Raw genomic sequence first — 24,424 nt, forward strand, 5'->3', positions numbered from 1 at the left:
TACTCAAAGTCAACATTTTAGAAATTCAAAAATGTTTTCCACAGAAAAAAATACAATACTACAAATTGGTTTACTCACATTTCAACATTTAATGAGCACAAATAAAATACAGATAAGAGACACCATCCACCGCCACAAGGAGAAGCAAACAAGCCAAAGGGCAGAATGGAAACAGATGCACCATCGTCTGATTTGGGGACAAAACCCTCGCAGTGCATCGGGACGAGCAGAGGCTTCTCGGTAAACGAGAGCACAGGTGGGTGCACGTGAGGGCTACAGATCCTCACTCCTACCTTACAGCACACCCTGCAATCGCCTCCGGGTGGCAAGCAGTTCCAAGTAGAAAAAGTGAAACGGTAGAGCTGCTAGAAGAAGACGTGGGAGAACAGCTTCAGGAACTCAAGACAGCCAAACACCGTACACAGACACAGAAAGCACTTTTTCATGAGGCAAAATCATGGGGAAATGAGCCGCATGAAAACTTAAATTTCCGGGACGTGGACTTCCCTGGTGCTCCAGTGGCTAATACTGCGCTCCCAAAGCAGGGGGCAGCGGCTCAATCCCTGCTCAGGGAACTAGATCCCACATGCTGCAACTGAGAGTCACAAGCCTGAGCCCAAACTCAGAGCCCCGTGCAGCCAAGTGAATAAGTAAAAATTTAAAAAATATTTTTTTAGTTCCTGTTCATCAAAGACACCAGTAAGAGAATGGAGGAAAGCAACAAAGTGGAAGAAACTGTTTACCATACTAAATTCCGGAGGACTCATCCAGAACAGGTACAAAGCTCTTACATATTGACAAGAAAAAGGCAGAGGGCCCAACAGGGGAGCGTGCCGAGTCCCCAGTCAGCCCTGCGCCCGGAGAGGCTCCCCAAACCGTGCCGGAGGCACTATCAACGTACTAAGAGGGACCGAACTTTACCAGACCAACCTAGACAGCATGTTCAAAAGCAGAGACATTACTTTGCCAACAAGGTCCGTCTAGTCAAGGCTATGGTTTTTCCTGTGGTCATGTACGGATGCTACAGTTGGACTGTGAAGAAAGCTGAGCACCAAAGAATTGATGCTTTTGAACTGTGGTGTTGGAGAAGACTCCTGAGAGTCCCTTGGACTGCAAGGAGATCCAACCACTCCATTCTGAAGGAGATCAGCCCTGGGTGTTCTTTGGAAGGAATGATGCTAAAGCTGAAACTCCAATACTTTGGCCACCTCATGCGAAGAGTTGACTCATTGGAAAAGACTCTGATGCTGGGAGGGATTGGGGACAGGAGGAGAAGGGGACGACAGATGGCTGGATGGCATCACCGACTTGATGGGCGTGAGTCTGAGTGAACTCTGGGAGTTGGTGGTGGACAGGGAGGCCTGGCGTGCTGCGATTCATAGGGTCGCAGAGAGTCGGATCCAACTGAGCGACTGGACTGGACTTTGTCAGCCATCAGGAAAATGCACTTTCAGTCCACACGTGCAGTGTCACTAGCCGCCGCAGAGAGCGGCTCAGTTGCATACTTTAAAGAAAAACTGTTAATAACTGGCACCTCCAGGAGCCGGAGAGAAAGCGACGGGCGGGCGCAGCGCACACCGTATCAGAGGAGGATGTGAACGGGCGCCGTCAGACCCCACGGCGTTCCCGTTCGCAGCACCGCACACACTGTCACCACGAGCCCAACCTCGTGGAGCCCACACGCTCTCTTCCCCACCCCGCAGCCCCACTCCTCCACCTGGACTCCCCAGCGGGTCAGCTCGGCACACTTCCCCCGGCCTCCACGCTCCTTGTCCAGGGTTCCGGGCCTTACAGGTGCCCCTGGCCCTGGACAGGAGGTCCCACCAGGGGCCCTGCCCTCCAGGGGCGCCACTGGACTAGGGGTGCTGTCTACCCTCCTGCTGACCATCCTGTCCTGCGAGGTCCCCAGGACATGAGTTCTCCAGAACAGAACAGAATGTTCTCTTGCCCATTCTGCAGAGAGCTGACCTAAGGGGTCACCTAAACTGTACCCACTGTTTGCTCCTGGTGGAAGCAAGCCTCCACAGTCAGCACAGAGTCCCGGGTGGGGACGGGCTGGGGGCAGTGACCCATGCAAGGCCCAAGAGAAGCTCCTCCTCCAGACCCCCCGGTCCTCCTCAGGAAAAAAAAGTTTATATAAAGACTGTCATGAATGAAAGGTATATAAGACGGGTTAACAAAGCAAAAAAGCTCCCCCAAAGCTAAAGGTTAAAAAGGCTAAAGAGTAATAATAATAAAAAATAATAATACAGGAGGGAAATTTAACAGCTAGGTTTAGGAAGTAAATCTCTACTTTTCACAGGGAAAATATTAAAACACTCCTGGGAAAAGAAAGAATATAACTAGGGGAAATGTATTTTTTCAACAAAAACTAGAAAATCCAAAATCTGGAACTTCTAATGCATCAGAAAATAGGTGTTGACAGGCATGCCAGCAACATTAAAAAAATGTGCCCTTAGTATAGAGCACAAAAATTAACTAGCTATTAACTGATCATTCAGAGGAAGAAAGAAATAAAAGTCCATCACACATTCTCATACAAAACTAAAATCAAAGCACAATCTAAGCTTTTTTAATACACTGGATATTTAAATTATTCTACTGTGATCAAGAGACATAGTTGAACCTGATTAATGCAGCCATTTTATAAATACATAAGAATGCAGGACTTTATTTCACAGTTAGTGCATTCTTTGAACAATAAAAATGTGAAACAAATTCCCAGGTGGCCCTAGGTTTAAGGCAGTACCTCAAAATATTTTAGATTTTTTATCTTAATTTTATTATACAAATGAAAAGTTTAATCCTCTGAACAGTTAAATATTCATGAAAAGTACTGTCTATGCCACGAAACGCACATCAGAAGTTCCGAACGGCCCAGGGCAGAGGCCCTTTCAGAAGGACGTCACAGAATGTCCCTCTCTGATTCTGCTCTCCAAGGCCTCCTCGCTCCTCTCCCGCACCAGTAACACAGGACTCGTTCCAGGGGCAGCTTTCCGACCCCATCAAATTTGGAAACGGTTTTCTTTTGACCCATTCTCGTCTGGTTATCAATGCTACTTCTCTCTTCTTCATTAACATACCTCCAAATGACCCACTCAAATCCCTTCGTGCCCCCCACCTCTGACCCTCTGACGGTGGCCACTGAGTCCCGGTTTGAAGTCTCTAAAGACAGAGCTGTTCCAGGCTCTGGGTGCAGCCACCACGTCCAGCCTGTGGCTGCAAAACAAGACTGCAGCCCTGGAGACCACAGAGGTGAAAACTTGAACTTCCCCGATTACTCTCCAAACGCTAGCAGTCTACGATAAAACGGTGAAACCCTTGAAATGATTCCCCCGTCAGACAGCCAAGTAGCTGACAGTAAGCCAACCCTCCATTTCCCTGGAACCAAAGCTTTAGATGCCCTCCTGTTCGGCCTGCCAGTGAGTCACCAAGCATTCTTTATTCTCTTTGAAATGTTTTCCTTTTCCATCTCTTCCATGCTTGGAGTCACAGCAAGGTGGAGCCCCCACACCTGACTGCTCCCTTCTCCATTTCGCTACACATCCAGCACAGCCTTCGTACCACCACCTGCTCAGCCTCCCCAAAGCACTGCCTCCATCAAAGACCATTATTAGCAGGAAGGGTTTCAGGGTTTTTACAAAAATGACAGTCCCTGATGTAGGCGAAGAAGTAAAAAATGAACAGTCCTATAGACTTCTGGTTGGAAAATAGATTGGTGTACACCTCATGGAGGGCAATGCTCCAAGACCTAACATAACCTAAGAAAGCAACCAACTAGGAACAAAAGGATTCTTTCAAGGAATTCTGTTGCAGTTGTTACTTATATTAGCAATAAACTGGAAGCAACCTACATGTCCAAAATATCAGAATGCTTAAGTAAGTTATGAACTACCCACTCAGAAGAAAAGTGAGTGCTACCATTAATAGTGGTGCTGATAGAACTACTGTAGACTTATCCCAAACTTAAAGCAGCACGTAATAACATGGCATGTATAATATGGCCCCGATTTTGTTTAATGTCTAATTTTATAAGTACATGCAGAAGAAAATGAGGGAAAGACATACAACAAAATGTTAATCATCTCTCAGCATATCTGACTTTCTGCATTTTTCAAATTACAAATTATTTTTATAATAATAAAGTTGGGTTTTAAAAATTGATTAAACCCCTTTTCACTTCCTGAAAGCATTAACCAGCCTGTGTGTAAAGTGGAAATGGACTAACCTCAGAGCTCACGACCGTCTCAAATCTAAAAGCTCAACTTCTGCTCTGGCATGCAAGCTCCAACGGGCCCCAGCCTGGCAGCCCTGCCCACCTGCCCGAGTGCCGCTCGTTCCGCCTTTCTTCATGCCTCCTTCGGCCTTAAGTTCCTGGCCCCTTTCCCTCTACCCTCCAAGCACGCTGGCACCCCAACCTCTGCAAATGAAAACTGCTGTTTGTGACGGTGGTTCACGCCTGAAGTCTGCCAGAGAGCTTTTTCATGCATGTGGCCTTCAGTATTCTACTTTCTGGGTAACTCATTCTGGTATTCGATCACATACTGTCTGAAACTGTATTCAACTGTTTCATGTGCGGATCTCGTCTCACCAACAAGAAAGCCAGCTTGTCGAGCACAGGGACCGTTCACGCTTCTCTTTCCTGTTCCCCAAGCCCTTCCCAGCGCTCACCCAGGACTAAATGTCTAACACTGGTAAGAGTCACTGTTTAGAATTAAATTAGTTCAGATGTTTCCAAACACAAAATGATTCTGCCACATCAACATACATTCATAAAGCAAATGTTTTTTTACCCCAAGATTCCAACTATTAAGGCGAGTTCCCATGTCGCTGTCATCCAAAGAAAGAGTAGATTTTTTCAAATGAATATCCTGAAACACAAAAAAGAAAAAGAAAAACAGAATGAAAACAAAAGACAGAATGGAGGAAAGAAGGAAGGAGGGAAGAAATAACAGAGGAAAGAAGGTAGGAAGGGCAGAGGGGAGAGAGGGAGAAAACAGGCCAAATACGTGTCGTTCAGAGTAGTGAGTGTCTGCGTGCGTTTTGGTTAATGCTGTACCACCCTTAGAGGAAAGGACTCCAAGGAGAGGAGGCTACAGCTGAGCTAGTTCTCAGTTCCAAGGGATGACTGTTTATTGCAGCTGCTTAAGGCTATGAGACTCCTTCACAATATACTCACATTAACTACATTTCAAAAAATGCAAAAGAATATTTCAAAAAATAATCCAGACTCTTTAAGTTCTTTTACAAAAAGTTTTAATTGTGGTGTACCACAGTAGTTTTAAAGGCGGAAAGGGGAACACTTGAAAAGACGAATTACTTACTCTCATTAAAATGAGCAGGGAAGTTTGGGTTGATGTCCAAGAAGCTCTTTGTTCTTAAATTATTTCTCATTATACACCGAACATAAAGAGAAATAAGCCTTGGATTCACATCATGAAAATGTAATCATGGTAATTCTTAACTTTCTTTAAAAATTAAAACTCCATGCTCTTTTCCCTGCTGTATAATTTTTTATATTCCATATTTATCAAATCAGATTAAAATCATGATTAACTGAGGAAAGCCAAAGATCTGTGTCTAGAAATGGGCAATGATCTGAAAGCCCAAAAACTTAGGAAGGTAACTCGGTATAAAATAATAATGCATATTTTAGAGTACAGCTAAAAAATTTATTTTATTTAAATTTAGTTTGTTGGTATAGCACTTTCATGCTTTTAGAAAACCTTGTGCATATGTACCAGGTCACTCCAGTCGTGTCTAGCTCTTCACAACCCTATGGACTGTAGCCTGCCAAGCTCCTCTATCCATGGGTTCTCCAGTCAAGAATACTGGAGTGGGTTACCATTTCCTTCTCCAGAGGAGCTTCTCAGTCCAGGGGTCCAGCCAGTGTCTCTTACATCTCCTGCGCTGGCAGGTGGCTTCTTTACCACTAGCTCCACCTGGGAAGCTCCTAGAAAACCTCACTGCTGCTGCTGCTGAGTCGCTTCAGTCGTGTCCGACTCTGTGCGACCCCATAGACGGCAGCCCACCAGGCTCCTCTGTCCCTGGGATTCTCCGGGCAAGAACACTGGAGTGGGGTGCCATTCCCTTCTCCGGAAAACCTCATTACTCACAAATAAATCTATCTATGGTCATTTATATTATCTGAAGTAATGAAAAATACACTAAAATGTTCTTCATATTTTACTAATTTGAAATCTAGAAATTAACTAGAAACTAATTTAGAAACTAATTAAAAATTTACAAATTTCTATTGAACAAAATGTTGGGTTTACTATTTACACTGTATTAAAATTCATTATTGCTTCTACAGTTGGTCCCTTGCTTTTTGAATGTTTGTGTGTGTGAATGAGAATATCTTTTAAAATGTACCTCCCTTGTTTATTTTTAATAAATATGATGATTAATAATAAACTCACAAATATTTAAAATGTGTTCCTCTTTATATCAAGAGGCTTATTAAAGTTCCAAACTGGAATTCCCCATCACTGAGAAAACGGAAGGAATTATGTGTAGAGCAAACGTGCTAAAAAAGTCACGCATCACGCATGGCTTGCTTGTAACTAAAAGGCTGTAACCCAAGACAAGCCAGGACTGTGCAAGGATGGAGGCAAGCAGGCAACAGCCTTCTCTTCACGAAGATCCCTAGCTCCACGTTCAAACAGTATCGATGCAGAGTCTAACATGCAAGAGAGGTATTCGTATTTCAGGAGGTGAACGGTCCACTTTCACCAGAAAGGAAGTGTCCCCTACTTCACTACAAACCAGTCCCATTTCTTAAGTTTATGACCACTGTGTGTCTAGTCATTTTTATATATACACAGAGAAAAGGGGGATAACCAAACAATGAAGTTTTTCAAAGTTATTTTTCAGTACCCAGGAACAATGGCAGACTCATAGACACGATGCTTCAGAATGGTAGGGAAAGCAGGAGAAGCACGGCAATATACCCAACACGTCCCTCTCCCTGAACTCAGGACACCCACCAAAACCATCAGACCGCTTACTGTCTGTCAGGAATCACAGGAATTTAACAACACGAAACTAAAAATGTGCGGAGGTATTTTAAAACAAGAAGAAAACAAACAGAAAAGCAGGAGTGAAATCTGATCTTACACAGTCCTGTGGGGTGAGGATCTGTCCATCTTCCCTGTGGGTTGGACTTGTAGACTGTGATCTGGGTTGGAACTTCGCAATGCACTGCTCCCTATTAAGAGACGAAAACAGCCACAGTCAGAACTGGGGGAGGTCGGAGGACACGAGGGCATTAAAACCTAGGACTACCATGTGTTTTTTTCTTTTGGAAATGAGATGGTTGTTTATATTAACAGTGATATTTCAATAGCAAAGGAAAAAGAAATACAGATAATAACCACTTGTATCTCACATTTTACTTCAATTAGGTCACACAACAAATAAAATGTCACCTAAATGTCACATGCTTTCTTACAAACAAATGCTATTGTCAAGTGGGAGTATAATAAACCACAGGTATTTCCCCTTTTTCTAAGAGTAGGAAGAGACGATTTAAAGCGCACCCTCTCAGAGGAGATCACACTTTAAAAGGCTGGCAAGTTTCGTTGGATTCATGTTTCACATTAAGATGAAGTCTTAAAACACACAAAATAACAAACTTTCATGCAGCTGAAAGTCTGAAAATTCAAAACCATGTCAGAAACCACAGATAAATCAAAGTCCTAAATTTTAAAATATGCCATGTTAATTCAGGTAAAATATGATAAGCACAGCATAAATAGGAAAATGGTTTAAGCTTCCAGATGAATTTGAACAAAAAAGATTTTCCTCCAATATAAAATATACCAAATATACAAAATGCCATTCTCCGTATTCTACTTTAGCCTGAAGTCTCCCATATATTTTTATTCCAGCTACTGCAGTGAAAGCTCCATGATGACAAATAACTGTTCTCTGAATGGCTCCTTCAGGAGACACAACATGAAAATGAACCATTGTTGAATGAATTAAGTCACTGACTTTCTACTTCTAGCCATATCAGGATTTCCCTCACAAGCTGTGGGTCATACTGTTTCCAAAAGACAGAGCTGTAGTTCAGAAAGACAAGGCTAAAATGAATGTGGGTTTTGGTAGTTAACGCTGACAGAACAACATTCCTTAGACTAGTTACGAGGTAATTTAGAATGTCTGAAAAAAAGCTGTTTTAAAGTGAGCTGTGGATTTTTTATACCCTTAATCAATAGTCCAGATATCCAAACACTTAAGAATAAATTAGAAAAAGAAATACAGTGACATTTTGAGGATAATCTCATCAGTCAGTGTGCCTGAGCTGATAAGAAGCTCTTCAAACTTAGTATGTGGGAGAGACACCTGCTACATCACACCAGGTGGTGGCTGCACTTTAAGAACAGATTAAACAATCATAAAAAGAGCTCTGCTAAAAAATTGAAAAAAATGCTTAAATATTAAAAGTAATTCTTCTCACAGAAAATATTAATGAAAAAGAGGACTGAAACATTCATCTATTTATTACACAGGGCGCATACATAAACCAGCACGTCCTCTCCAGTCGCGGGCAGCCGTCCTGAACCAACCCAGCTCTCTCCCTCTCAGTGAACTTGTCAGGGGAGCCACGGCGTCCTTGTCCTGCCCTGCCCTGCCCTGCCCCTTCCTGTCACCCTGTAGGTGCTGAGCGTGAAGTCAGCGGGAGCAGAGGAGCCCAGGCGGTCCCCACCCTGCCTCCTCTCCGTAAAGGTGCCGCGTGTGCTGGCTCCACGGAGCCCCTCCTCCCAGTCCCACCGGTGCTCCAGACGCTCCCGCACCGCCCACAGCCAAGCCGCCCCGAACATGCCCGGACTCTGAGCCGGAAGCTAGGCAGGCTTTTCTTCCTCTGCCCACCTCACACAGGCTCTGATCCCTGAGCTCTGTGTCCAGCCTTATCTATTTCTCTGTCATGTGCTTCCCTGCTCAATTTGGTGTGTACCATTAGTTTCCAAATCACAAGGGGAAACTCATCACCAATCTTCATCTCTAGTCCAACCTGTTCTGCTGGCCTCCAACCCCGCTACAAACACACACTTAACAGCCCTCCTTCCAAGACTGAGTGCATTCAGTGTCCCCAGCACAGGCCAAGTGAAGCAGAGACCGCCCAAGTCAGCTCCCTGCAGAGGCCGCTGAGCCAAACACGACGGACGCCAGTGTCACTGCTGAAACACACACGGGGCACCAAGCACGGGGGCTCCATTCCTTGCTACAGATAATGATGCCGGATGGGAACACAACTGACTGCTGTTCTGAGCTGCAGCGGTCAGTGATGGGGCCAAGGTCACGGTGATGGGGCCAAGGTCACGGTGAACAGGGGACAGAGGGCAGGAGGCAGAGCTTCACCCCCCGTTATCCTGCATGAAGAGCAGCAGGTGCCGGCTGCCCCACAGACGAGCCGGTCCAGGTGCTCGCAGAGACCGCCCACAGCTGGCAGGGGGCGTGGTGGCAGAGGCGCCAGGGTTCCCACGGTGGTGCCGGAAGAGGGAATGCTAACACTAACACAGAAAGCGAGATTTCCGCGTACTAGTGAGGGTCCCCGCCAGGAGAGCGCCACCTTACTCCCCTGAAGGGGTAAGACTACGGGAAATACAAAGCTCTTCCCTGTCGCTTCTTCCCAAGGCTAACGTTCTGTTAGTCACTCAGTGATGTCCAATTCTTTGCGACCCCATGGACCGTAGCCCGCCAGACTCTTCTGTCCATGGGAGTTCCCAGGCAAGAATACTGGAGTGGGTAGCCATTTCCTTCTCCAGGGGATCTTCCCGACCCAGGGATTGAACCCGGGTCTCCTGTATTGCAGGCGGATTCTTTACCATCTGAGCCACCAGGGAGAGGTAAAATATGTCAACGGAAATCCAGAAACATCCTCCCAGCACCTTTGTTGATTCCAGATACGACAGAATCACAGACTTGTCACTATAAATAATGAGATAAGTAATGAGATGTAAGATTTAAAAGTCTAAAAAAGGTCTATTTGAATGTCCTTCTGCTAAAGAAACATAATATGCATAGAAAGTTTCTAAAAAGTCTTTTTAATTTGTTTTCAGTGTGATTCAAGTACACATTTCAGATAGAAAAGGAAATAAACAATCTGTGATCATAAAAATGTGCTTAAAAATGAAAAATGTGATTACCAAATTTTAAAAAACCCCAATGTAAAAGAATGACACATTAAATACAGCATAAAAATCAAACCAGCAACTTAGAAAACTAGTTCAAGAGATATTCTGAGAACACACAAAAAATAAAGGAATGAATATAATATGTGAAAACGTAAGAGATAAAGAAAATAAATTCAAAATACCTTACATCAAAATAATATGAATTCCAGAAGCCTTAAATATAAACAGAAACTAGGAAAATAGTAATTAAAGAAATAGCAATGACAATGCCAGTTAAAACTGCATTTTAACTGGAGAAGAGCCTAAAGGAATAACCTAGGACATCTCTTTTAGCTCAGACAAAAATGCAAAAAAAAAAACCCAAAAACGTAATGCCATGCTATCGCCAAAAAACACCACAAGTAAATGTTGCTGAGGATGCGGAAAAGAGGAAAACCTAATACCCTGTTGATGGGTATGTAAGTTGGTAGAGCCACTATTGAAAACTGTAAGGAAGTTTCTCAAACTAAAAATAGAACTACCATACGATCCAGCAATTTCACTTCTGGGTATATATGCAAAGATGAAAAACACTAATTCAAAAGATGCATGCATCCCGATGTTCATCAGTCCAGCTCAGTTCACTCACTCAGTTCCGTTCAGGCGCTCAGTCGTGTCCAACTCTTTGCAACCCCATGAATTGCTGCACACCAGGCCTCCCTGTCCATCACCAGCTCCCGGAGTTCACTCAAACTCACGTCCACCGAGTCGGTGATGCCGTCCAGCCATCTCATCCTCTGTCGTCCCCTTCTCCTCCTGCCCCCAATCCCTCCCAGCATCAGTCTTTTCCAATGAGTCAACTCTTCACATGAGGTGGCCAAAGTACTGGAGTTTCAGCTTTAGCATCATTCCTTCCAAAGAACACCCAGGGCTGATCTCCTTTAGAATGGACTGGTTGGATCTGCTTGCAGTCCAAGGGACTCTCAAGAGTCTTCTCCAACACCACAGTTCAAAAGCATCAATTCTTCGGTGCTCAGCTTTCTTCACAGTCCAACTCTCGCGTCTATACATGACCACTAGAAAACCATAGCCTTGACTAGTTGGACCTTTGTTGGCAAAGTAACGTCTCTGCTTTTGAATATGCTATCTAGGTTGGTCATAACTTTTCTTCCAAGGAGTAAGCATATTTTAATTTCATGGCTGCAGTCATCATCTGCAGTGATTTTGGAGCCCCCTAAAAATAAAATCTGACACTGTTTCCACTGTTTCCCCATCTATTTCCATGAAGTGATAGGACCAGATGCCATGATCTTTGTTTTCTGAATGTTGAGCTTTAAGCCAACTTTTTCACTCTCCTCTTTCATTTTCATCAAGAGGCTTTTGAGTTCCTCTTCACTTTCTGCCATAAGGGTGGTGTCATCTCCATATCTGAGGTTATTGATATTTCTCCCAGTAATCTTGATTCCAGCTTGTGCTTCTTCCAGCCCAGCGTTTCTCATGTACTCTGCATAGAAGTTAAATAAGCAGGGTGACAATATACAGCCTTGACGTACTCCTTTTCCTATTTGGAACCAGTCTGTTGCTCCATGTCCAGTTCTAAGTGTTGCTTCCTGACCTGCATATAGATTTCTCAAGAGGCAGGTCAGGTGGTCTGGTATTCCCATCTCTTTCAGAATTTTCCACAGTTTATTGTGATCCACACAGTTCAAGGCTTTGGCATAGTCAAGAAAGCAGAAATAGATGTTTTTCTGGAACTCTCTTGCTTTTTCCATGATCCAGCAGATGTTGGCAATTTGACCTCTGGTTCCTCTGCCTTTTCTAAAACCAGCTTGAACATCAGGAAGTTCACGGTTCACGTATTGCTTGGCGAATTTTGAGCATTACTTTACTAGCGTGTGAGATGAGTGCAGTTGTACGGTAGTTTGAGCATTCTTTGGCATTACCTTTCTTTGGGATTGGAATGAAAACTGACCTTTTCCAGTCCTGTGGCCACTGCTGAGTTTTCCAAATTTGCTGGCATATTGAGTGCAGCACTTTCACAGCATCATCTTTCAGGATTTGAAATAGCTCAACTGGAATTCCATCACCTCCACTAGCTTTGTTCGTAGTGATGCCTTCTAAGGCCCACTTGACTTCACATTCCAGGATGTCTGGCTCTAGGTGAATGATCACACCATCGTGATTATCTTGATCATGAAGATCTTTTTTGTACAGTTCTTCTGTGTATTCTTGCCACCTCTTCTTAGTATCTTCTGCTTCTGTTAGGTCCATACCATTTCTGTCCTTTATCGAGCCCATCTTTGCATGAAATGTTCCCTTGGTATCTCTAATTTCTTTGAGGAGATCTCTAGTCGTTCCCATTCTGTTGTTTTCCTCTATTTTTCTTTGCATTGATCACTGAGGAAGGCTTTCTTATCTCTTCTTGATATTCTTTGGAACTCTGCATTCAGATGCTTATATCTTTCCTTTTCTCCTTTGCTTTTCGCTTCTCTTCTTTTCACAGCTATTTGTAAGGCCTCCCCAGGCAGCCATTTTGCTTTTTTGCATTTCTTTTCCATGGGGATGGTCTTGATCCCTGTCTCCTGTACAATGTCACAAACCTCATTCCATAGCTCATCAGGCACTCTATCTATCAGATCTAGTCCCTTAAATCTATTTCTTACTTCCACTGTATAATCATAAGGGATTTGATTTAGGTCATACCTGAATGGTCTAGTGGTTTTCCCTACTTTCTTCGATTTAAGTCTGAATTTGGCAATAAGGAGCTCATGATCTGAGCCACAGTCAGCTCCCGGTCTTGTTTTTGCTGACTGTATAGAGCTTCTCCATCTTTGGCTGCAAAGAATATAATCAACCTGATTTTGGTGTTGACCATCTGGTGATGTCCATGTGTAGGGTCTTCTCTTATGTTGTTGGAAGAGGGTGTTGGCTATGACCAGTGTGTTCTCTTGGCAAAATTCTATTAGCCTTTGCCCTGCTTCATTCTGTATTCCAAGGCCAAATTTGCCTGTTACTCCAGGTGTTTCTTGACTTCCTACTTTTGCATTCCAGTCCCCTATAATGAAAAGGACATCTTTTTTGGGTGTTAGTTCACTCACTCAGTTGTGTCCAACTCTGCGACCCCTTGGACTGCAGCACACCAGGCCTCCCTGTCCATCACCAACTCCCGGAGTTTATTCAAACTCATGTCCATTGAGTCAATGAGGCCATCCAACCATCTCATCCTGTGTCATCCCCTTCTCCTCCCGCCTTCAAACTTTCCCAGCATCAGGGTCTCTTCAAATGTTCAGAGCCCCTGGCAAATACCATTCGACTTTGCCTCTCTGAATTTACACTTCATTCATGTAAGTGGAATCAGATAGGGTTCCTCACTGTAACTGGCTCTTCTGCCCTAGTATAATAACTTGGAAGTTCACCCATGTTGTAACATGTGTCAGAATTCCCTTCTTTTTTAAGGCTCAGTATTACATACTACCGGAGAAGGCAATGGCGCCCCACTCCAGTACTCCTGCCTGGGAAATCGCATGGATGGAGGAGTCTGATAGGCTGCCATCTATGGTGTCAGAGTCGGACACGGACTGAAGCGACTCAGCAGCAGCAGCAGCAGCAGCATTACACACCACATTGTTTGTGCACTCATCCACTGGCGGACTCCTGGGTGCTTCCGTCTTCTGACTGCTGCAAATCATGGTGCTATGCACACGTGTGTGGGCCCTGTTCTCAGGTATTCGGGGTATATCCCAGAAGTGGGGGTTCTGGCTGCTATGGTTATTTTAACTTTCTTGACGAACTGCCAGTGATGTTCAACTACAGCTAAACTATTTTACATTGCCACCCACAGTGCACAAGGGCTCCAGTGTCTCCACGTCCTTGCCAAACATGTAGTTGTTTGTTCATTTGTTTTGCAGTAGACATCCTAATAGATGTAAGGTTTTGATTTGCATTTCCAGAATGATTAGCGATCATTTCTTTGCAGAAATGTCTGTTCAAGTCCTCTGCTCATTTTTCAATCAGGTTGTTTTTATTGTTGTTGAGTTGTGAGACTTCTTACATATTCGGGATACCAGTCGCCTTTTCAGACAGGTCATTTGTAAATACTTTCTCCCATTCCATGGGCTGCCCTTTCACTCTGCTGACTGTCTGTTGATGCACATAAGTTTTTAAGTTTAAGGTAGTCCAACTTATCTCGGGCCTTTGGGGTTGCTGGCTGCACTTTTGGTACATATCCAATAAATCAATGCCGACTCCACTCTCACGAAGCTTCCTTCGTATTTTCCTCTAAGAGTTTTGCGGTCTTAGATTGTACCTTTAGGTATTTGATCCACTTTGCACTAGATTTTGTATGTGAAAAGGAAGAGTCCATCTGCGTTCTATTGCACATGGATGTCCAGTTTTGCCGCATCGTTTGTTGAAAAGACTGTCCTTTTCCTGCCGGACGGTCTTGGCATCCTTGTCAGCATCGCGTGCCCATGTGTGCACAGGCGTGTTTCTGGGCTCTCCATCCCAATCTGTCCACATGGCTGTCTTTACGCCTGTGCCGCACTGTTTCCTCTTTTAATTTTATCCGATCATTTATTTGTCCATTCATTCATATATTCCTTCAGCAAAGAACTGAGTGAGCAACTGTGTTCCACGGTATAGTGACGTGTCTTAGGAATCCAACTGCGAACAGGGTAGAATGCAGCCCTCAAGGAGCTCTGTGAAGAGGAACCACAGGCTGATATCAGAAAGCACTACACCCCTTTATAGTTTGGATAAGATCATTCTCAGTCTTTGTATCATCTTCATAAAACATGGAATCGTAAGAAGAAAAACACTTTATTGATTGCTACACAATACCTAAGAGTGGTGGCTTCTACACGACTATTGCTGGCGAACTCTGGTGCCTCCTTCACCAAATTCGGGCAGAGTGTTTCAAGTGTCGAGGGGATGCTCACGTTCACACTAGTGTCTGTCCTTTGTGGGCCGCCCTGGTGGCTCAGTGGTAAAGAATCTGCTGCCTGCAATGCAGGAGATACAGGTTCGAGCCCTGGGTCGGGAAGATTCACTGGAGAAGGAAGCAGCAACCCACTCCAGTACTCATGCCTGGAGAATCCCATCAACAGAGGAGCCTGGCAGGTGGCACACAATGCAGTCACAAAGACTCAGACACGACTCAGCGACTAAAGCAACAACTGTCCTTTGTACAGAGCTCGGCACGGGCACACCTCCTCTGTGCTCCAACAAGTACCTAATACCAAGTACGCCTGCAATGTCCAAAGGCAGTGTGCACACACACACACTTTTGGCGCTCACTCTCCGAGTGATAATAGCGTTTCAGTGTAGCTAGGCAACAAACTTTTAATTAAAAAACCGCTAGTTATTTTTATTTAAAATGCAAAAAAAAAAAAGTTCTTTCATTACAAAAGACAAAGCTGGCCACAGATCTAGCCTCCCACGTTTCCCAGCACAAACACTGGACGTGAACTTTGCCACCGTGTCCAGGTCATGCTGCCCTCCGTGCGTCTCAGACCAGCACTGGCACTGACTGTCCTGCACAGCGGCCTGCACGCCTGGGCTGGGGACTCCATCCTCGATAGACCTCAAATCATACTGACGGGAAAGGAGCCTAAGAGCACGGCTGTAGCACTTCTGATGGCTTTTCTCAACTCTAGCAATTCATACAGCCACTTCCATCCTCTTTTTCTTTTCCACACCTCTTCAGTCTGTATCGGGAGATGCAAGCTCCTAACAGAGCAGGTAAGATTAAAACCACATATGGTGCAGAAAGCTCACTTTATCCTTCGGAGATAGCACCACTCTGTTTTGATGACTGTGACCATGTGGTAAGTCTTGAAATTAGAAAATGCTAAATCCCAGCTTCTTCTTTTCCAAAACTGTTTTTGCTATTCAGTGTCACTTGAGATTCCATATAAATTTTAGGAAGAATTTTCTTTTTTCTGGAAAAAAAAAAAAGCCACTGGAATTTTGATAGGGACTGAGTTATATCACTTTGGGTCATACTGTGCATGTTAACAATATTAATTCCTCCAACCCATGAACACAGGATGTCTTTCCGTTTACTGCGGTGTCTTTTTAAATTTCTTGCAACGGTATCTTGTATTTTTTTTTTTTTTTTTTTAGTGTACAAGTCTTTCCCCTCCTTGGTTAAGTTTATTCCTAATTATTTTATCCTTTTTGATACTATAGCAAATGAAACTTTTTTAAAATTTCCTTTTCTGATTGTTCACTGTTAATGTATAAAAATGCAACTGATTCTTCTGTGTTGGTTTTATTAGTTTTCCATTGAGTTTTCTGTATCCAAGACCACACCATCTGTGAACAGAGATTCATTTCTTCTTTTCAATTTTGATGACTTTTCTTTCTTTTTCTTGCCTACTTGCTCTGGCTAGTACTTCCGGTACTATGTCAAATGGCAGTGATAAGAGTGGGCGTCCCTGTCTTATTAGTGCTCTTAAAGGCAAAGCTTTGCTTTCACCATTAAGTATGCTATTATCTGTGGGCTTTTCATATATGGCCTTTATTATTTTGAGGTAGTTTGCTTCCATTTCTAGTTTGTATTTTTATCATGAAAGGCTGTTAAATTTTGTCACATCTTCTTCTGCATCAATTTCTGAGATGATCGTGTGGCTATTTTCCATCATTCTATATTATAATGAGGGTTCCATTTGTCAAATTCTCCTTGCATTCTAGGACTACATCCCACTTTGTCATGGTGATTTCCCATCATTCTATATTATAATGACGGTTCCATTTGTCAAATTCTCCTTGCATTCTAGGACTACATCCCACTTTGTCGTGGTGTGTAATTCTTTTAATGTGTTGTTGAATTGTTTCCTAGTACTTTTCTGAGGAATTTTTTCTTCACTGCTCACCAGGAATACCGGCCTGTCATTTTCTTTTCTCGTGTGTCTGTGTGTGGCGTTGGCACCACAGTAATGCTGGCCTCACACCATAAGCCTAGGAGTACCCTCTTCTCTTAAGGAGAAGGGGTGCTGAGTCTTCTTTGAACGTTTGATAGAATTAACCAGAGGATAAGACGGTGAGATAGCATCACTGACTTGAGCAAACTCTGGGGACAGTGAAGGACAGGCAGCCTGGCGCTGTAGCCCGTGAGGTCGCAAAGACTCAGACACGACTCAGCACAACAACAGGACTCACCAGTGAAGCTGTCTGGTCCTGGGCTTTTCCCTGGTGGGAGGTTTCGAAGACAGCTTCAGTCTCCTTGATTCCACGCACTACAGTCCATGGGGTTGGAAAAGATCAGACACGACTCAGCGAATTTCACTTTCAGTCTCCTTACTAATTGTGGGTCTGTTCAGATTTTTTCTTCTTCGTGATTCGGTCTGGGTAGATTGTGTGTTCTTAGAAATTTATCCATTTCATCCAGGTAATCCAATTTGTTGGTTCACAACGGCTTCTTGTACTCATTTATAATTCTTTTTATTTCTGTAAAATTGGTGCTAATGTCCCTTCTTTCATGTCAGATGAGTCTTTTTTTCTAGACAATTCAGCTAAAAGTTTCTCACTTTTGTTAATTAAAAAAAAAGATCTTGATTTCCTTGATTTTCTCTAATGCTTTTTCCAATATCTATTTTGTTTATTTCTACTCTAATTTTTATCATTTCCTTTCTTCTGCTAGCTTCAGTTTGTTCTTTTTCTAGTTACTTAAGATATAAATTTAGATTGCTGATGTGCAATCTTCCTTCTTTTTTCACATAAGTTTGACAACTATAAATTCCCCACACAGCACTGTTTTTACCACATCCCCTAAGTTTTGGTATGTTGTGTTTTCATTTGTCTCAAAATGTTTTCTAACTTTCCAATTGAAATCTCCTTTGCTTGATTAAGAGTTTGTTATTTAATTCCCACATATTTATGAATTTTCCAGTTTTACTACAGATAGTGATTTCTAGTTTCCCTACACACACAGGATTCACAGGAGGCCTACAAAGGTTCTGAGAAAATCATACTAGCAAAATCACTGCTCTTGGACCAGAAAGGACAGAGTAAAAGTGAAAAGGGGCCACTGGACCCCGGATTCTCCTGTCAGGAGGCACAGCAAGAGAGCCGCCTAACCGCAGACACAAAGGGTGACTCAGAGGCGGACGCAAAAGCCTCCTCCTACCTGGAGGAGCCAAGAGACACAGAATATCACATCCAGGTTTTGAGCTCTAATTAAGGAACTTTCCACATTTGCCCAACTGGGCTTCAGAATTTCTATGGACTCCTTTGTACCTCCTTTTTAGAAACGTCTATAGTGATTATTGTATGTTGGGTGTGTGGGAAGCAGGTAACTATTGGAATAGACATTTCTCCAAAGAAGATATACAAATGGGCAGTAAGCACATGAAAAAATGCTCAGCATCATTAGTCATTAGGGAAATGTCAATCAAAACCATAATGAGATAGATACCACTATATGCTCATTAAAATGACGAAAATCTAAAACAGTGACAATATCAACAGTTTAGAATGTGAAGAAGCTGGAATGCTCATGGGAATGTATGGCACTGCCATTTTAGGAAAGGGTTTGATTCCCTAAAAAAGTTAAAAATAAACTTACCACACAACTCACTGCTAGATATCTACACAAAAGAAATGAAAAACAAATGTCCAAGCAAAAATATGTATATGAAAGTCCATAGTAGCATTTTTCAGAATAGTTAAAAGCTAACAATCCAAATATCTATTAACTAGTGAATGGATAAAGAAATGTGATACACTCATCAATGAAACATCATTCAGGAATAAAAAGGAATGAATTACTGATACAGTCTTCCCAAACTGATCTGCAGACTCAGTGCATTCTCAGTCAAAATCTCAACAGGGGCGTGTATATGGGCATTATAAAAACCGGCAAGATAATTCTAAAACTCACATGGGAATACAAAGGACCAAAAAGAACCAAGGAAGTCTCAAAGAAGAGGAAAGCTGGAGTACATGCACTCCTCTGTGAAAAATCAAGACTCATTTTCAAGCTGCAGTAACTAAGGGGTGAAGCATCAGTACACAGACAGACGAAGAGGCCAAGGGAGGGGACGGGGTCCAGAAACCCAAACAAGCAAGACTTCCTGGTTTACAGTAATGGTGTCAACCCCAGCAGTCGGGAAAGAACAGCTTTTCTAACTGTTAATGGATCAAATGGCCATCAACTATCCACAGGAGGGGTGGGGGGATGACTCCTACCTCACTTTATACATAAAACCCAGCTCCATAAGTAGCACAATCCCAAGGGTTAAATAAGGCAGCTTCTAGAAGGTAACAAGGCAAACATTCCCATGATCTTGGAACAGGCAAGGCAAAAAATCTTAAACAGCACACAAAAAAACACAAACAATCCCAGATGACTGACTAAAAATAATTTACATTATAATTGAATATTGTTCAACAGAACAAATCAATGAAAGTGGGAGAAGATATCTGCCGTATGTGTATCCAAGAATTTGTTGATGAATACATAAAGAGTTGTGACAAATCTATGGAGAAAAGACTGACGAACCATTTTTATTACAATGTGGACAGAGACAAATTGAGCTTCGCAAAAGAAGATACCCAAATGGCTATCAAGCATAGAAAATATCAATATTATATCAAGCACAGAAAAGCCCAATATCATCAGTAATGAGGGAAGATGCAAATGAAAACCCACACTCACTATACTAGAATTTAGGCTAAAGCTGGATAAGCTGACAAACCAAGAACTGGTGAGGATGTGAGACAGACTTTTAAACCCTCCTGGTGACAGAGTAAACTGCACAGACATCGTGTGAAACTCTCTGGCAGTATCTGCCGCACTTACACCTCCAGGTAAATACAGCGTGCTTATGGGCACCAGAAGACGCAGGAAAGAATGCTCACGGGGTTATCCGTAACCGCCAAAAACTGGAAAAACTCCCAAACACCCAATAACGGGCAAAATGGATATAGAAATGTGACGCATTCACACAGTATTAAAGTAAAATAACCCAGTGCTAAATGCAGCAACATGGACCAATCTCACAACACAATGTCAAGCAAAAGAAGCCAGAAAAAAGTGAGAACACTGTATGATCTGAAAACTAATCTGTGGTCATATACTGCAGAACAGCGAACAGCTCTGGGGGGATGATATATGACTGGGAAAGAGAGCACGCTTTCTGGAGCGCTGGCAACGGTCTCTGTCTTGACCTGGAAGAGGACACACAGATGCAGCCACTCCGTAAAGCTGCATCAAGCGTCACACTGCAGATCTGTGAGTCCTGATGTCATGTTATACACCGACTTTAAAAGTTTCCTACAAAACAAAGAATGAACTACAGCTGTATTTATTAACATGAATGAATCTGAAAAATACAAGAGAAGGAAGCGACCTTCAAAATAATACATACAGTAGGGTTTCACTTACATGCAGTTTAAAAAAGAAGCAAAGAAATACTTAACACAAAATATAGGACACTGGTCTTTCAGGAGATGGGAAGCAGAGGCACCAAGGCAAAGGGCAGCAGAAGGTTTCCGGGATGCGGCAAAGTGCTGCTTCCTGGCCGGGTCAAACGTACAGGGATGTTTATTTTATAATGGTCTTTAAATGCATTTTCATATAGTTTTTACATACATGCTATGTTTCACAGTTGTAAAACACTTTAAGACTAATACAACTACTGTATTATAAATCAGAAAACTAAAATGAGAACTTTAGGTTTCGTGTCTTTGCATTCATCTAAGTAGCAATTAATACTGTTGTATACCACCTGCAGAAGTCTTCTTACCGTATTGCTAACATCAATGAAACATACAAATAACTAGCAACAACTAATACTACAGTAAAGTATGAAATAACACTGAAAATAAGAAATTAAAATACTTTACAAGGATCCACAACATATTTATTTTAATATTTCAAAGGGAACTTTATTAGGAATAAAAAGAAAAACTATATTTTAAAAAGTGATAAGCCTGACAAAACTAAAAACTGACCAGAGATTCATAAACTTTTTAAGACTTCATATTTTTCCCATTTACTACTTTAGAATAACACATTTGACTTTTAACTTAAAAATAGAAACCATCTTTAGAAGTCAACACATTTAAATCCATGTTTATTAATATATCTCTGGTTTAACAGTACCAACATTCCAGAAAGTATTTTAATTCCCTTTAAATTGTTACACAATACACGTATAAGCTTACTGTCATCCTTTCCTGCTTAAAAGAACATCAAAAGTAAACTGTTCAATATTATGATCTCACAAAAAGAAACTTGTGAAATAAAAAGATACTTATTACAAAGCCCCACTCATCAAAAATGTTTAAAAAAGAAGGAGTGACTAAATTTGTCAAAAACCTGACTCAATGAAAAAAAATTTTTAAAGCCTAAAAGAAATGCCAGGTCATTATCTTCAGAGCCGCATCTCAGCTACAAACTGTTGCTGCTTGGCCTTGTCTTGGTAAATACCTAAGAAGGATATTTAATTAGCACATCACTGTTGAAAATTAGCGAACAGTTAAGTGGTCCCACGAGTGTGTGAAATGCACTGCTGGATTGAGGGTCCTAAGAAAGAGGTTCTGCTCCTCCTTGGTGAGGCAGTCTTACTCCCACAGCTCAAGGTTAAACGTCCAGCTGACAAACATCCATTCTAGCAAAAAGACCAAATCAGTCAGATGTGTTCCACACTAAACGTTCTCTCCAAACAAAAGGATGAAAAAGGCTGATCCTTCTTTCAGTAAATTAAGGGAAATGATCAATCTTTCTTTCTCCCAAACAGACCAGTTGGGGAAGCTCCTCTGAAACCTTAGGCTAACCAACTGAGACCAACCACTGACCACAAGTGATCCTCACCAATGAGGGGAGACACCTGCCCAGAACAGTCTCCCCTGGGCGGAGGCGGCTGAGAGGTGCCAACCCCCAATACCCACCCCCTACCCGCCTTACCACCCCCCAGAGAGCAGCTCCCTGTCTGCCAGGAAAACCAGGTCTCGACCTCCAAGCCCCACACGCTCTCTGAGTTAATTAAAGCCGAACATTCCATTCCTGGGGGATACACTGGCCACCCTTCGTGTGCTTGCCAGCCACGTGTGGACGGTGGCTGCTACGCTGGCCGGAGCAGCCGCAGACGCGTCACACTCCAGGACTCACTACCGCACCGCGGCAGGACACCCATGATGCACACAGATACGAACACGCGTGAGGCACCGCTGCAGACAGATCTCTGCCTCATCAACAGGGCGATTCTCAACTAAAAGGAACGCACTGCTGTGAATAATACTGAAGGATGTTGTACCATATGTAACCCTAACCACCCCAGCCAGTGGACACAAACAAGCCCAAGGAAGGGAATGATCAGCTCCCCCATAAATTCATCCAGCAACTCAGAAGCAGGGGCCATTCACAGGTCAGTGTCATTTACATATAAAAATGGTGCTGAACAAATTAAGAAGAGTCTGTCTATTATGTTGTGTGAATATACAGACTAAAAATTAACTCAATATTTTTAAAGCGAACATGTTTTTTCACATGGATCGACATATTCAATTGGAAGCACAAGCACATTTTCGTTACTTGATCGCCATCTGCTGGCAACGTGTTTAAACTGCAGCTGCAAGCGAAGGGCTGGCTGTCCTGGGAGGCACTTGGAAAGGGCACAGAGCCTCGGCTTTTCGCCACAATCATTACTGGAAAACCACATGTTAAAGAGGATCATTGTAAAGCAAATCATATTTTCCATACGGGCAGGACTATAATTAGATTCTTCATTCCAGACTAAAACCTGGCATGAAATAACCCATGGAAAGATCTCATTAAAGCAAGATGCAGAAATTAGAGTCCTCTATCCCCATTTGAGGAGGGCATGGCAACCCACCCCAGTATTCTTGCCTGAAGAACCCCATGGACAGAGAAGCCTGGTGGGCTACAGTCCATGGGGTCACAAAGAGCTGGACATGACTGAAGTGACTTAGCACGCAATCTCATTTAAAACAGGATAATTATTCCCCAAGTCCTTTCTTAAACGTGTGAATGTATATGCTATTTAAAGGACATGACATGAATTAAAAGATACAAGTTTTATTTATACAAAGTCAACCTAAATCTAATACGGTAAAAGTAATACATGTGTGCAGTCATCAGTCATATCCTACTCTTTGCTACCCCATGGACCATACACACCCCCTCCCGCCATGTTCCTCTGTCCACGGGACTCTCCAGGCAAGAATACTGGAGTGGGTTGTCATTTCCTCCTCCAGGGGATCTTCCCGACCTAAGAATCGAACCCACATCTCTTACATCTCCTGCACTGGCATCTTACATCTTCACCACTAGCGCCACCTGGGAAGTAATAATTCTGCTTGCACGTTCCTAGAATTTGTAAGCATTCTGGATCGTGATTCTTTATAAAGTGGCATCTAAAGAAATCTGAACTACAAATGCCTTCTTTTTCAACAACAAAGTCCTCCAAAATGACCAGAACTGTCTTTCTTCCATGCGAAGCAGCGTTTAAAGGCTGGGGTTTATTCGACATTACTCTCTGCTCTCTCCTAACTCATAACTTTTAACCAAAGTTTCAAGTTAAAAATAATGTGGCATTAAATCATTCTTTTTCATCTTTCTTCACCCCATCTTATCACTTTGGTGATAAGCTACCAGACCACATCATACTTGGTTGAAAACTCATAAAAATAATTACCAGCCATTACAAAGAAGCTTCAAAACATCTCCCACAGAACTGTAGGATAAGAATACAACCTACTGTCTTTGTGTCTGTCTTTGGAATAATGCACACCAAGAAATACATGGAGATGACAAGAACTGAAGCCTGGTCCTACACAGGCAGCTTCTAACACCTGGTGTGGGGACATGTTTAAAACCAGGGCCAGCCACACTGTGCTCCCTCTGTTCTGGAAAAGGGGACTTGCTGAGTTGTCCAAATAAAGATTGCTTCAAAGCTTCTTTTATTTTCACTTTATTTATTTCTAATTTCTTTGGCTGTGCTGCGTGGCTTATGGGATTTTCATTCTTGGACCAGGGTTTGAACCCAGGCCCTGGCATGGTGAGTCCTAACCACTGGACCACTAAGGAACTCTCAAAAGCCTCTTCTAAAATACTATTCCCTCTCTTTATTCTGAGAATGTGCAGGATTCACACTTACAATCAGAACCCTTCTGCACAGCCATTAATTTCCTTTTCTCAGGAACACAAAACGACTTTTAAATTGAAAATAATTAATGACCAATGGATTTAAGACAATACTTCTGGGAAGATTAGATCATGAGAGCAGCAGCAGAAGAACCAAGCTAACAAGCAAGCCCACGTGAAGGACCCCTGCACC

At 42.8% G+C, this 24,424-nt stretch overlaps 1 protein-coding gene across 3 annotated transcripts in view; it reads right to left on the reverse strand.

Annotated features, from left to right (window-relative positions):
- Positions 1 to 24,424, reverse strand: part of CEP112 (centrosomal protein 112) — a 322,059-nt gene that overhangs the window by 277,767 nt on the left and 19,868 nt on the right. For all 3 annotated transcript variants that reach the window (XM_070774228.1, XM_070774229.1, XM_070774231.1), the window contains exons 5-6: positions 7,120 to 7,210; positions 4,794 to 4,871 (exon numbers count right to left, since the gene is read on the reverse strand). In XM_070774228.1, the coding sequence (XP_070630329.1) occupies positions 4,794 to 4,871; positions 7,120 to 7,210 (169 nt within the window). The remainder of the gene's footprint in view (positions 1 to 4,793; positions 4,872 to 7,119; positions 7,211 to 24,424) is intronic.

This window comes from Bos indicus, chromosome 19 (assembly GCF_029378745.1).
Source record: "Bos indicus isolate NIAB-ARS_2022 breed Sahiwal x Tharparkar chromosome 19, NIAB-ARS_B.indTharparkar_mat_pri_1.0, whole genome shotgun sequence".
Taxonomy (NCBI): domain Eukaryota; kingdom Metazoa; phylum Chordata; class Mammalia; order Artiodactyla; family Bovidae; genus Bos; species Bos indicus.